This window comes from Alosa pseudoharengus, unplaced genomic scaffold, assembly GCF_046254945.1.
Source record: "Alosa pseudoharengus isolate Yale_2024_CS ecotype anadromous, Long Island Sound unplaced genomic scaffold, YU_APseudo_1.1 YU_APseudo_1.1_scf_16, whole genome shotgun sequence".
NCBI classification, from domain to species: Eukaryota; Metazoa; Chordata; class Actinopteri; order Clupeiformes; family Clupeidae; genus Alosa; species Alosa pseudoharengus.
In genome coordinates, this window is record NW_027468630.1 from 5,557,985 (window position 1) to 5,571,868 (window position 13,884).

At 42.3% G+C, this 13,884-nt stretch overlaps 1 protein-coding gene across 15 annotated transcripts in view; it reads left to right on the plus strand.

Annotated features, from left to right (window-relative positions):
- LOC143125406 (uncharacterized) overlaps window positions 1–13,884 on the plus strand; it is an 86,370-nt gene that overhangs the window by 23,964 nt on the left and 48,522 nt on the right. For 12 of the 15 annotated variants that reach the window (XM_076286839.1, XM_076286852.1, XM_076286841.1 and 9 more), the window contains 3 exons: window positions 3,301–3,375; window positions 8,029–8,123; window positions 9,748–9,817. In XM_076286839.1, coding sequence (XP_076142954.1) covers window positions 3,301–3,375; window positions 8,029–8,123; window positions 9,748–9,817 — 240 coding nt within the window. The remainder of the gene's footprint in view (window positions 1–3,300; window positions 3,376–8,028; window positions 8,124–9,747; window positions 9,818–13,884) is intronic. The other 3 variants (XM_076286847.1, XM_076286850.1, XM_076286849.1) reach the window with 2 other exon arrangements.

The following is a 13,884-nucleotide window of genomic DNA, read 5'->3' on the forward strand; positions in this document are numbered from 1 at the left end:
AGGCTCTTCATAGACAGGCTCTGGTTGAGGCCACATACCCCTCGCCTCGTTTACTCATGTAAGTTGTAATCTCACCAGAAGTTGCTGTAGATCTGTATAACATTTACCTCTGCTACTACATAGGCTACGCCAGTCGTTACTTTTATAATCATGGGTCAGTGCCATGGGCAAACGAGATGTAGCTGAATTCATAAATGACAAAGCCATGAGAAAGGTGATTTTTTTACGTTTCAACAACAAAGAAGCCGATCTGCCATCATTGTGAGAAGTTCCCAAATTTGTCGCTAATCGCTAAAAAGGTTTTCTATCGCTGGGGGTGGCCAAACGTCGCTAAATAGGTAACACTGACAATACAGGAGAACTAGTTTAGCGCTTCAGATCCCTGTACAAAGATGGCGGCGGTGTTGACGCATGCTGAGAAGCAGAAGGCGACATCTAGTGTATATATCTATGGCATCTTTAGGGGAAAGTCCGTAGGAGTCGATTGTCGAGTGTGGAGTAACACGCTCTGGAAATTCACAATTTCGTCACCGTTTTAAAAAAAAACAAAAAAAAACATTTATTTAGTATTTCTTTCGAAATTCAGACTACGTTTACACGAAGCAGGGTATTTTCCTAAATGAATATCTGGCCATCTACGTTTGCAAATAAAACTGCATTTACACGAGACGGTTTTTTTTTTTAAATGTGTTTACACAAACCCGTGTACATACATGCTGTCATGAGCACGCCAATCCACAGTGGCAGTCTAACGATAAGCTCAAGCTCACATTAACCAATCAGAATCCTGAAAAGTTGCCCGAGCCACCGGAAACGGAAGTGTACTCTCTTCTTCGGATAGCAGCGGTAAAGCAAGTTGCAAATGCAAACAGACAAAAAGGGTCTGCACCAACATAAACGCGATGGCTATTCTGAGCGCATCCATGATCATCTCAGCCCCAAAATGTGAAGTCGCACGTGAGAACATGTAAATGTAAACATTGGTCGCACATTTGGTGTACTTCTGTCGCATACTGTGACGTTGGCTGCCCAAAACTCTGTTTACCACAGTTTACAACCAAACGCATAAACGAAGTTTTCCAAAAAAATCACTTTGGCCGGAGTTTTTTTGGATAACCGTTTTACGGGGCGAATTCTCCGTTTGCGTGTAAATGAAAGGCTCAAACGTAGGGAAATGTCTTCGTTTATAAAAATACACATGCTCGTGTAAACGGGGCTGAAATGAAGTTGTATGCAACAGCAAACCCTAAAGACGTGATGCAATCGACTCCTACGGACTTTCCCCTAAAGATGCCAGCTGCTGCAGCAACATTTCCGAAAAGGTACTGGCTTCATGAAATTCATTCTGGACTCTCTATCCGACCACATAAAGACCTCGGGATACTTCGGTTTGGCTTTAGGGACCCTCTACTCACTACCACGTAAGTGTAATGTTGTTTGGAACTGTAGAAGAGGTATAAAAATAGCGTTTTGTAGCGGCAAAATGACATGCCCTGGTCACTTCCAGGCTAACAAGTTTTGACTAAAAACGGTAAAATCAAACTTTCTCAAAACACATCCGAATGACATGATTTTGATGTCAACTCAACGTATGTACTCCCAATCATCCGTAAATTGCAGGTAGCGAGATGCAAGAGGCCAATCTCACATGATAAAAAAATCGAACCTACAACGCTACAATAACAAGTCACCTGCTTTAGTCTGTGAAGATAATACTAGCTTAACAAAAAGCAAGGAAATACTCGAATTAACATAAATAGCAAGAATGAGCCAAGTAGGGGAGTCAGTCTCTTAATTAAAATAAAGCTACAGGAGGATAGAACAACCATTGAGTCACAAGATAAACATCCACTTCGCAATTTTTGGTTAGGCTGTTGTGATTTTTGGTTAGGTGCTCAGGACACCAACTGGAACTACCAAGGAACGACACAAGTGTGACTGCCCAGGGGCAGTAGTTCGAACTTCCTTTTTTAGAAACACCAAATCCAAGAACGACGGAACAAACTACCAAGGTTGCGACACAAGTTAGCAAACAACGCTTTCTAGAAATGAACCCCTGATTAAAAAAAACAATGCAACTGATCTCAGCTGTCTATAATGGAGTGGAATGGAAATGTCTTAGTGACCCCAAACCTTTGACCAGTAAATATGTGTAGTTACCCCAGAGCAGACCATATGAATGATGAAACAGAGATGCAGGATTCCTCAAACGCATACACATACGCTTACACAAGTTAGGAAGTTAAGAGCAGTTTCTAAAAGAACACCCTGGTAAAAGGTTTTCAATAAATAGGCATGAATGCAAAAGAGTAAAAATGGCCTCTATACCCCCCCCCCCTCCAAAGAACTGAACTATAAACTATAAAGTCCCTTCATTGGGGAATTGAGTTTTGATTTTAAGATTATTTTATTGGTTTTTGAAATTACTCAATGGTCTTAGCCTAGAAATCTAGACGCACCCTAGCGGCGGCAAATTAATTTGCTCAGCCTGTACGTCTAGTATCAAACCATAGGGATTTCTATTGGCTAACACCGTGGACGTCATCCAATCACAGCGCTCTATTTTGTTAGAGAGTCTTAAGGCGGGCTTAAGTCAAAGTCAAAGTCAAAGCTTAACAGGATAACGAACAACAGTCCTGCGACGGTGAACAACAAGGAAGGTGGCTATGGCGAACGAAGAGCGGTTGTTTGAATCGGCGTTGGCATCAACTTTGGAGGAGTTGGACTTGTGCTTTTCTTTGAAAGTTGAGCAACACAATGCACTTAAGTCATTCCTTTCGAAGAAGGATGTATTTGCCGTTTTGCTGACCGGATACGGATATGGTCGTAGCGCTGGCCTATTGCATGCCTTGGCAGTTTGAAAGACAATTCTCTGCCCGCCCCTTGGATTAACCGAGGTGAATGGTTCGATTCCAGACTATACATTTCAATGAGATAGGATGGCCCGCCAGGCTACAATGGTCTAGCATCATGCGAAAGAACGGCAAAGCATCGATTCTGTCAAAATTAAAGGAAATGCTAATAATTTAGCCATTCTGTAGTCTGATCAGCTCCAAAATGTAATAGGTTTGTCATTTGGTCCTTGGTCCACTACACATTTCCACCAAGTATTATGAAAATCGGCCCAGTACTTTTTGCATAATCCTGCTAAAAAACAAACCAATCAACATACAGTGGTAAAAACCTTCTTGATAGAAGTAATTATATGGATGGCATATACCAATATCATTTGAAAACTCACATAATATTGTAATAACCTGGTTGTAGAATTCATTTCAGTGTTAACCTTGTTTCCCTCAGAACTGCTCAGAACAATTGTAACAACGCTAAGCATGCCAATTGCAAGTCTAGTATTTGGGATAGTTTCAGCTTTAGGTAAGAACGGGCTTGACCAAATGATTACCATATTTGCATGAATAATAATGGAATAACCTGTTATGGAATGGAATGAAATGAAATAACATAACTCATTCTTTTATGAGCTAAAACTTTATTATGATTAATTCATTATTCCTCTCAAATGTATCATGTCTCATGTTTTCATATTCAAGGGTACATTCAAGTTTTAATATTACTGCATTTACTGTAAGAGTTTCAAGGTTATTTCATATCTTGAGCAGACCAGACCAACAGTCAGAGGAGTGGGGTGTGGGAGAGTACTGTAGATACCAGAAGACATCTCCTCATTAGATGGTCAAGGGAGAGGTGATGATATCAGCTGGTGGGCACAGAGCAAGGACAAGTACCAGGTGGACACTGTCTTTTATGAAGTAAACAAGATAAGAAAACCCTCATTACACCAGGCTGGAGAGAACCAGAAAACTCAAGGTTACACAGTGATCTCATTACACCAAACTGGAAAGAACCAGAAAACCCAAGGCTACACAGTTTGGTAGGGGTGTGCAAAAGAATCGATTCATATTCGTATCGCGATTCAAGCACTAAGAAGGCTCGACACAACATGAAACTTTGATCGAAGTATCATCAGTGTCTCTACACATGAACTTGAGCATTGAAAATAATTCTGTGGAAATGCATGGATTCCAGTTTCTTCCAGTATCAGCAACTGGAATCCATGCATTTCCACTGAATTATTTTTGGAATTTGATCCCTTATCATACCTGTCCATTCGTACTTCTCGCTCAACTTATTGTGACTAAATTCAAGATGGCGGCGGCGGCGGCGAACTTCCTGAAGGTGCTGTCTGTATAAATCGTCTTGTAAATAAACTACCAGTGCTTTTTCAAAGTTCTCAATGTCTAGTTTTAAATGTCAGGGCCCTTGGAAGTCTACCGATGAATTGTGGAGCTACTTTGAGCCTCGTAAATGGTGTGAAACAGTGATTTATTTGCATGGCTAGGCCGATGCCCTAGACACGCCCTTTGAAAACCTGTTGGTAGCATCGGCTAACTAGCGCCAGATTTTGGGGTGCAGGGGACAAGCCGAGATGAGCTATGAGACAAAAGTTCACACTCGGTATCATGTTTCAACACACTTTAGGTCAATATCACACCGAACTTCTCCTTTAAAGATGCTATAAGCAATGTCACACGTTTTTTAGGCTAAAACATTTTTTGTCACATACAGCAAACATCTCCTCACTATCCACTAGCTGCTTGTAACCTAAACACACCTTAAAAAAACATGGTCTCTGTAGACAGCCCAGGCTCCGCAAAGGGCAACAAAAACAAACTTGTGCAACCTGGGGCCTGTTGCACAAAAGCAGAATTAAGACATCCGAGATAAGTTACTGAGCTGCGCTCAATGAATCCAAAACAAGAGCATATAGGCTTAATTGGTTGCACAACGAGCAAGCCAGGATGAGCAGACACGGATTCATCAAGCCAGGTGAAACCTATCCTGGATAAGTGCGCGCTCATGGCTCCCTCAAATAGACCCCGCCACGATCATAGATTCACTGATTCACCATGGCAACTAGAGCGGCTTCATTGCTTCTTCTACGGTGTAAAGAAGGTAGCGATAGCCTTTTCACAACAACAACAAACAGCAACACCTCTGTTTAGGAGAATATTGCAACTAGTGCGAAATGGTTACGGCGCTCCTGTGATGTCGCATTACAGGTCGGGAATGGCGAGTATGTAAAAGTTAATTAATGATCACAAACGTTTAAATAATGACAGTGGGTCTAGTTATATGTGATAACAATGTGTAGTGGGCAGTGGAATAACTATTGGTTTCCATCTGTGGTGACTGCTGACTGATAAGGGATGAGATTAAATAGATCCTGGAACTTGTCTGGAGCAGGCTAGCTCCACAGAATAAATCGCCATGGTGACTCATACCATAACATATCCTGCTGCCCCCTATCCCGCTTTTGTGCAACTGGATCACGGTTAAATTGAGCCAGGATAACCAAGATATCACGGCTTAATCCCTTATCCTAGTTTTGTGCAATAGGCCCCTGCACCACGAAACATAACAAACAGTGTTCCAGCCAATAACCAACGGGATGCACATTTAGGAAGGTTTTAATTGGACGGAAGGGAGGGAGAAACTAGCCAGCTCTGTTTTGTTTGAACGTTAACAGAAGTGATGTTGCCCACCATCGCTATAGCACCTTTAAGAGCAAATTTATGAAAATTCATCAGAAGATATTGGTGAATGAGGACCAATGTTCATACAGTCATATTAAAGGTTCTCTAAGTATTGTTCCGCGGTTTCTAAGCTAAACCTTTTTTTTGTCACATACAGTAAACATCTCATGATCCACTAGCTGCTTGTCCCCTGAATACGCTGTAAAAAATCTCTGTGGACAGCCCAGGCTCCATAAACTGTAACAAAAACAGCCGGGGGGGTATTCCATCAACTTCACTAAATGCTAAACCTGGCTTATTTTGATAAGCCTCACTGATTTTAGTGAGAGTTCTGTGTTGCAAAAAAAAACCTTCAGACTGAAAACGAGTCCCAAAAGATGATTCCGTCAACCTGTGCTTTCAGCCTACAACTTCAAAAATAGAAGACAAAACTTTTTCCCCCCGACAGTGTCACCAAGCATTGATTTACATATTCACTAGTTCTGAAGAATTTTTGAAAATTATTAAATTAAAAAATATTTATTACTTGACATGTGTTCAGGGTGGCTTTGTTATCAAACAACATTGATCAAAAAGGTGGTTCTTCTGTTTTTTAATCAGTCATAATGGGTGTGTTTTGAGCGTAACACCCTTTCAACCAATGAGAGTGACATCTGTCATTCCCTTTAAAGGCACACTATGCAGGTTTTTTAGCTTAATATGCAAGTTTTTTAGCTTAATTTACCTTCATTTAACAGCTTTAGTGTCATTAGAATGGTTATATGACTTTTTTCGGGTTGAATAGTGGCCGTCTCGCTTCCGCCTAGCGCCTGTGAGCGGAAAAACCACCCTTGCAACTTTGGGGCGGCGGGCCGACGGCCTCAGTGTCAGGAAGTATAATGAGTGTAACTAATTGCTTTACTGCATTCAAATACACATACACGCCAGGCACCGGCTAGAAAAAGGTAGCGATGGAGTTTCCCAGACATTAGTCATGACCGAGCCAGCAAAAAAGAAGCAAAAACCGAGAAAACAGTAAGGAAATTGCCAATACTGCATAGTTTACCTTTAACAGCAAGCAGTGCAACTTCAAACAGCACATCAGTATTTTGCCAGTCAGTGCTGCATTTGAAGGAATCTGCTTGCATGCAAGACCGTGTATAGAACACAGGGTTTCCACTAAACCTTACTGAAACTTGTTTGTGAATACATGCATTCTGCACTCGCCTATTATTTAAACTCAAAGGCATTTATTTAAACTCGGTTATTTACTTTCACTATTGATTGACAAGGGGTTACAATCTAAAACGTAGCCTGAAAAAACCAACCCTCACCCCAATAATGTTCGAATGACTGAATAAAACTCCTAAGGCTATTTATCCTGCAGAAGTTTTTTAGAACTGCTTGCTAAGGGCTGCTTACATCTCTTGACAGTGCATCTTCAGCTGTGCTTTACATGCGTCATTCTCTATAGAACAGGTTTTTCTTGGTCAGTGGCGTAATCATTTTTAGAGGGTGTAAGATAACGATTTTTGGATCATGCGCCAAACCACACCTTCTGCCACACTCCTGGGCGCAAGGCTTAATAAAAGTGAAGCGCATGACGCAAAATCCACCACTGACTGAGTGTAAGATAAGAATAAGCTTTGCGTCGGGCTTTGCGCCGCGTTTCTGATCGTCAAATAGAGCCTAAGCCTACTATAGCCTACTCTTTAATGAAAGAAATGTCATACTATTGATAAAGGGTCATGCACTTTTAGTAGCCTGTTCAGTGACAATAATTATGCCAGTGGGCTACATTAAATCTGATGCAAGGCAATGAAGATATAACCCTGTAGCCTATATAACCTACTAATTATTAAAACCGCTTAAATTGTTCATGAATGTAATATCAAATCAACTGTGTGCTATACAAAGTCAAGATTAAATGACAAATTGAAGCCATTGCATTTCAGATAATTATATTTCACACTTTGGCAGACTTATGGGAGACAATAGCCTATGTTAAGTTGATCAAAATGACCATTTACTCCTAAACAATAATTTGGAGTGAATCCTTTTAACCTAAGAACATAGGCTATAGTCTATGATTTTGAATAGGCTAAAGTTGTTTCATTCACTCGTTTTGTTCAAAAGAGTGAGGACAATCAAACTTGCAATTGCAATCAAACTTGCGATTTCAAACCCCGTCTCAACCATCATTGTTGTTTAAATGTATGCTTTCATTATTCTCCCATTTATGTAGGCAACTATCTCATTTTTTTCTCTTGATGTTCAATTTTATGATTTTCAATGAAAATCCTGTAGATGACGCTTGTACAGTATATCGAACAGAAATCATCCAGTTTTCCTTCATTTTAAGACATATATCCTATTTTCATCAACAGCTCTGTTTTTGCTAAACGTCAACAGAAGTGACATCAGCCAACTGTGCTTAGAGAACTTTTAATTTCCTGCTGGTGTCATGATTGTCAGTCTTTTTTGATGATCCTAGGTGCATGCAACTTCACAAAGAGGGTCATCATCTCCGATGAACACAATGACACTGTGACTGGGATTTCTAGGGAGATTCCATCATTAGTGCCTCCGGTAAGGTGGAGCACTGATGTGAAAAACATCACAGAATTACTTTACCTGTTGTCTTGTTTTAGCTTTTGAAGTACACTATCTATTACCGGCCGGCATCTATCACAGGTAGATAGATATGGCTATTGTATTTAGCAGACACTTTTGTCTAAAGCATGAACATTACAGTAGTTAAAATTAAGTTTTTTTTTTCATTTAAAAAGTTGGTAAGCAAAGCAAACTATTAATAATAACTAGTAACTAGTAATAATACCAATAATCAATAACAATATCAATAACAAAAAACATAAATATAACCTTAAACCATAACTCTATAACTCTAAGTGTAGGCCTAAGTTGGACAGATAAGTCTTTAGACACCTCTCAAAAGACCCCAAATTAGACACTGTTGTCATATACGGATTCTGCTGGATTGGTCTATAAGAAGCCAATGGAGAGTAGCCTAAGATGAGTTACATGTGGGGGTACCCTATCCGTATGGAGGTAAATCTGTTTCAAAAGTCTTGTGCACTTGTACATATAAGTTGTGCACTTGTACATGAAAGTCACAAATGTGTATCATTTTTTTCTGCCCTGTAAATACAACATAGAGGTTACAAGTTCACAAATTCGTTATTGCAGGTACACAAATCCCATGCTACACCTCGCAAATGAGAAGTTTCCTCTGTTCATGATTTTGCTACCGTCACCTACACATCTGTGTAATATTATCTCACAAATGAATTTATTAAACGCTGTTTTCCCTTGATGAAAATGAAACCATGAGTTTTCCCACATCTCAACTTTGGCCAAAGATTTCAAAAATAATCGTTTTCAGTGATAAATCCTCATTGAAATAATATGGATTTTCCATATGGGGTCTTAGAAGTCATCTGTCTCCTTCTAGCCACAGCTTTTTGTTGCAAACATAATCAACCTAAGCGTGCTCAGATGATGTGATAGACAAGGCGCTGTTGCTCACCTGTCCATCATCGTAAAGCCTAATTTGATTGGTCCGCCCAGCTCTGGTGCAATGCCAGACCGAACTTCTCAACCTCAAATGTTGTGGGCGGGACTAAGTTCGGCTGGCACCCAGGCTACCCACCTTTCCCTCTCCTCCCACAAGTGGAGTTGTACAGACTGATGGCACGAGGGATAAATTACTTTTTGAGTCTCCATTATTGCAGTGTCACTTATGTCTATGGAAGCTACCTGTGGAAGTGCAGAAATACGATCTGAAACTGTAGTCTAGCTAGTTATGCAAATCCATGGGTCGATGATCTCACCCAAGAAATAAGAAATTGTAAATAGAGAAAAGAGGGGGGCCTAATACTGATCGCTGAGGTACACCTGTAGTGATGTCATGAGATGTTGATACCTGTCCTTCCGCCACTCATTAAGACATGCTTAATGAGTGTCTTTTAAGGTAGGATTCAAACCAGCTAAGAGCAGTTACATATAAATATAATTTATATGTAATTTTGGAAATGTTAACGTAATGTTAAGGTAAACATAAATTGAATAGCAGAGAAACTGCAGATAACCTTAGAGTCAAACAATGTAAATATGGTATTACTGTTGAATAAGATGGTTTATTTCAATACCTAAATATATGATGAATTAAAAAATCTTTCTTTTTCATGACCAGTTTCCAGTAAGCGAAGTCATTGTCTACAGTTTATTCTGTATAATACCCTTGCTTGCAGTTGGTGCTCAAGGTATGATGGGATGGTGTGTAAGAATTGTGGAATTGTTTCTTATGAAAAGCAATATAAAAATGTCAATAACAAAGATAATTTGGTAGACTATTTTTTTCTAGAGGACACATGTCATTGTTTAAAAATACAGTGTCCGTCATATTTACATATAGTATCATAGTATCAATTGTTATCACAATACTACACTAAACTCATTCTCTGAACCAAATTCTCAGTTGCCTGAACGCATTTCTTGAATCGATCACTGTTTCGGCAAAACCATAAACTTTTCACATATAATTGACTCTTTTTGAAAAACTGTAAACACATTCTCATGCAATAAAACGTAAGTTATGTCCATAACTATGGATCTATGAGACCGACCGATGACCGTCACCACGGTCTACACCTTGAATGATGCCATCCTTCTACCTTTTCTCGAGACCATTATATCAACAATGTCATGTGACTGACCTGGAGGCTGTCCCGCAGCAATATAATGCATTCAGGGACACGCCTCTTCCTCTTTGCCTTTCTCCTGCAGCAATATAATGCATTCAGGGACATGACTCTTCCTCTTGCCTGGAACGCCTCAGCTCGTTCCGAGCGACAAGAGATGGTGACGGTCATCGGTCGGTCTCATAGATCCATAGTTGGACATAACTTACAATCTATTTCGACCTCCCTCAGACCATCACTACGGTCTACACCTTGGATGACTAGTCCCAACAGTATCGCGAGGACAGAAGACTACTCATCACCAGTCAGGTCGGCAACCAACATAACAGTGGAGCCGATAGTGGCGGATGTCACATTGACCCTATAAAGTCTGGCAGGGATCCATGGAGTACTCCAGGATGCCGCTGCACATGCCACCAAGAGCAACCCCTTCAAATGGTACCCATGAGACGGCCATATTCCGTGTGGAATGAGCCGTCAGGCTTTAAGAGATTACTGTAGGAAACACTGCCCCGAGAAGGCCTGAAAAATTGTCTCCACCAATTGGTGGGTCAAACGGTGTGTAGACACTGGGTGAACCAGCTACTTACCCCCATACCACCGAAAGCTGTATATGTGCACCTGTCAACGCAGCCACATGTGATCAACACAAGCTCCCAATGCCTTGGCAAGCTAGCTCAGGGCAAAATGGCTCCAGTTCAATGACATGGTTAACTGACTGAGGGTTCATCCCCTAAGGGAAGAATAATGGTTTCCACCTCAAGCATGTAGTACTCATGGAGAGTGCACATACTGTAGCTCACTCGCCATCTTGGCAAAGCATGTGGCCAAAGAAATGCAGTTTTATGCAACACAAAGTTGATACACCTGGGGTTGCGCTCAAAGGCCTCACCACCCAGGGGAGGTTGCAGGATTGAGCTCTCGAAAATCTGCCTGGATGCAGGTAGTCAGCTTTTTCAGGAACTGCGACCCCATAGGGTCTTTCCCAACAGACAAACCTTCTATAGTGCCATGGGATACCAAGGCATAGACTTACAGTATACTGGAGCAGCTGCCCTTTCCACATCCCAAAGGGAGTGAAGAAAGTGTACCACAAAGCATTGGATGTCACTGGATCTAACTCCAGGCCCTGCCACCATGAAGAGAACAATTCCCATCTCTGCTGGAAATGCTTGGCAATACTTATGGGCTCCGTTACAGCCAGTTTTAACCCTGAGAAGGGCTGAGGATAGCCGGACCAGATGACAGCCTGACTGGAATTCGAGATTCCGAGCTTCTGGCACTGCTTTGAGTGAGGTCAGGCATGGAAATGTCCACAGCCGAGGTTTCTGAGTAACTTAGCAGCCACGCTTAAGCCCGCTTTGTGGTTGATATGGTACATAGCAGCAGAGCTGTCCGTTCGCACAAAGACATGCTTGCCCTGTATACAAGAGAAGAGAGCCCTCAGGGTGAAATGCACTGCCCCCAGCTCCAGAAGACACGCTCACGGTTCTGCCGTTCCAAACTGCTCCCCAGCCTGTCTGGGAGGTATCTATTGACACAAATGTACTAGACTGCCCAAGTTCTTGTACACACATCCTGCTGCCCAGTCATGGGGGCAGAGCTTGCAGACATGAATATCACATGTGGAATCTAACATGCCTGTTTTTCCCATGGATGCCCGTTTGCGGTAGCCTGGTCCTTACCGCCTGTGACTACGTTTCTCTTCGTCATACAGTCTGGAACAAAGTAATAATAATCTGTCTCCGTAATGGGCGGATGCTTATTTTGAGGTTTAAAATCATTGGAGTTCCCTTAACCAATCAGCAACGTTTGGTAATGACGTATGCTGTGCGCCGGAGTTCAGGCTTTTACGCTTACCACTTCCGCTTCAGGCTCTTACGCTTCCCACTTCTGCTCTCAGTAGTAAACAGACCGCTGGCTAGTATGCAGGCTACCTGACCGCCAGGGCAGTCTCTTCGTAGTGGATATATCTCTAACTTGCGCCAGCCACAGACCGAGAGTTGTATACCAAAAGCGTCACGTCGCCGAGATTATATCAGCTCTTGTCACACGCCAGTTTTCCCTCTTGTCTCTTCTCACCGCTTATCAGACGATTGTTGTTTTACGCAGCCCGGTGACTTCGTCGGAGCTTACTTACACTCTCGGATAACTTGGATTGTACTGACGACCTACGTGTTATTTAACCTGGAGCTTGCTCAGTTTAACTAACAGTTGTTCGGCATAAAACAACGCAGCCTACCTTGAGCCACGCCCGGTGACTGGCTAACGTTACTGTCCACAAGCACGGTAGCCTCGCCTGGAGCCCAGCTCGGCCACAGGCTAGCCTCTGTCAAACACAAACACGGAGCGGTTTACCTTGAGCCCATCTTGGTAACCGCTAGTCCCAGTCAAGCACAATCACAGCAGCCTTGCTTTGAGCTCTGCTCGGTAACCGGCTAGCTCACGTCAAGACACACCGCCTCGCCTTGAGCCCCACTCGGTAGGGTAGCTAGTAGCTAACATTCCATTCCTTAAGGAGGCCTATGCCGCATTGATTTTGTTAAGGTAATTTGAGAGTAGGGGGGAGAATAACGAGCAGCAAACGTTTATTTGAAAACATAAGTAGTGATGCATGTAGTACACTTGTGCATTTAGGTTTAGCTATCACCATCTGATAAATCAAACTTTTCCCAAAGCCAGTTGGAAGGAGAGTTATAAGACATCCTTGCCATTTATAAAATTGACAAGACAAGCCTCTTGTTCCTGCTTTAATTGCGTGATGCCCTCGAGAGTTGAGACAACTTCGCGGATAGCTTCTAGCGTCTCTTCCTCCGTCGCCATTGTTGCTATGCTGTTGAACTACAAGCTTCGCTGGACTACAAGCAACTCGGCAGGCAAGTTCCGCGTCATCACTCAACTGTTCGCTGATTGGCGCGGCCGCACGCGAGCCGTATACTGTGGGTTGGGCCAGACTACGTGCGAGGCTGAAATCAAATTTTGGCCGGAAGTACGTAGGATGGTAACACCAGGCTACGTTTGAGGCAGTCAGCCAGTGCTGCAGAGATCTGGCTCTGAAGAGACTGTGTGGGAACACCATCACTGCTGCAGAGATCATCTCCTGGATTCTCTAAAAGCCAATCAAATCTAATGTTTGCTGAGGCAAATGGCATGTAGGACTGCCAGAACTCTTGCTATCCTTTAAGGGGTAAGAGTGGCCCTCCTTGTGAGGGGGTTCAGGTGGAGCCCTAAAAGACTGCTTCCTGAATTGGTTGAAGGTTTCTTTCCTTCAGTTGAGTTTTAGCTGAGGGACTGAACATGGTACAGCACAGTGTCTGTGTACTATATGAACTGTACCCAAGAGTGTATTGCAAGTTGGTAGTGGTAAACCACTTCCTCAGTATTTTGACGGGTAAGATTTGATGTACGTGTTGAAGCGCCGGAGGTCTAAGAAGGGGCTGAGCCCTCCCGTTTTGGAAACAAGGAAATATGCTGAGTAAAAGGCAGCCTGCTGTTCGCTTAGACTTTACTGTGACAATGGCACACCCCTGAAATGGTGTTGCTATTTCCACTGCCAAAGCCTTTGCCTGGACTGAGGCCCCTTACTGTTATAGGAACCCTTAAACAAGATGGAGGCCAAAATTGGAGCC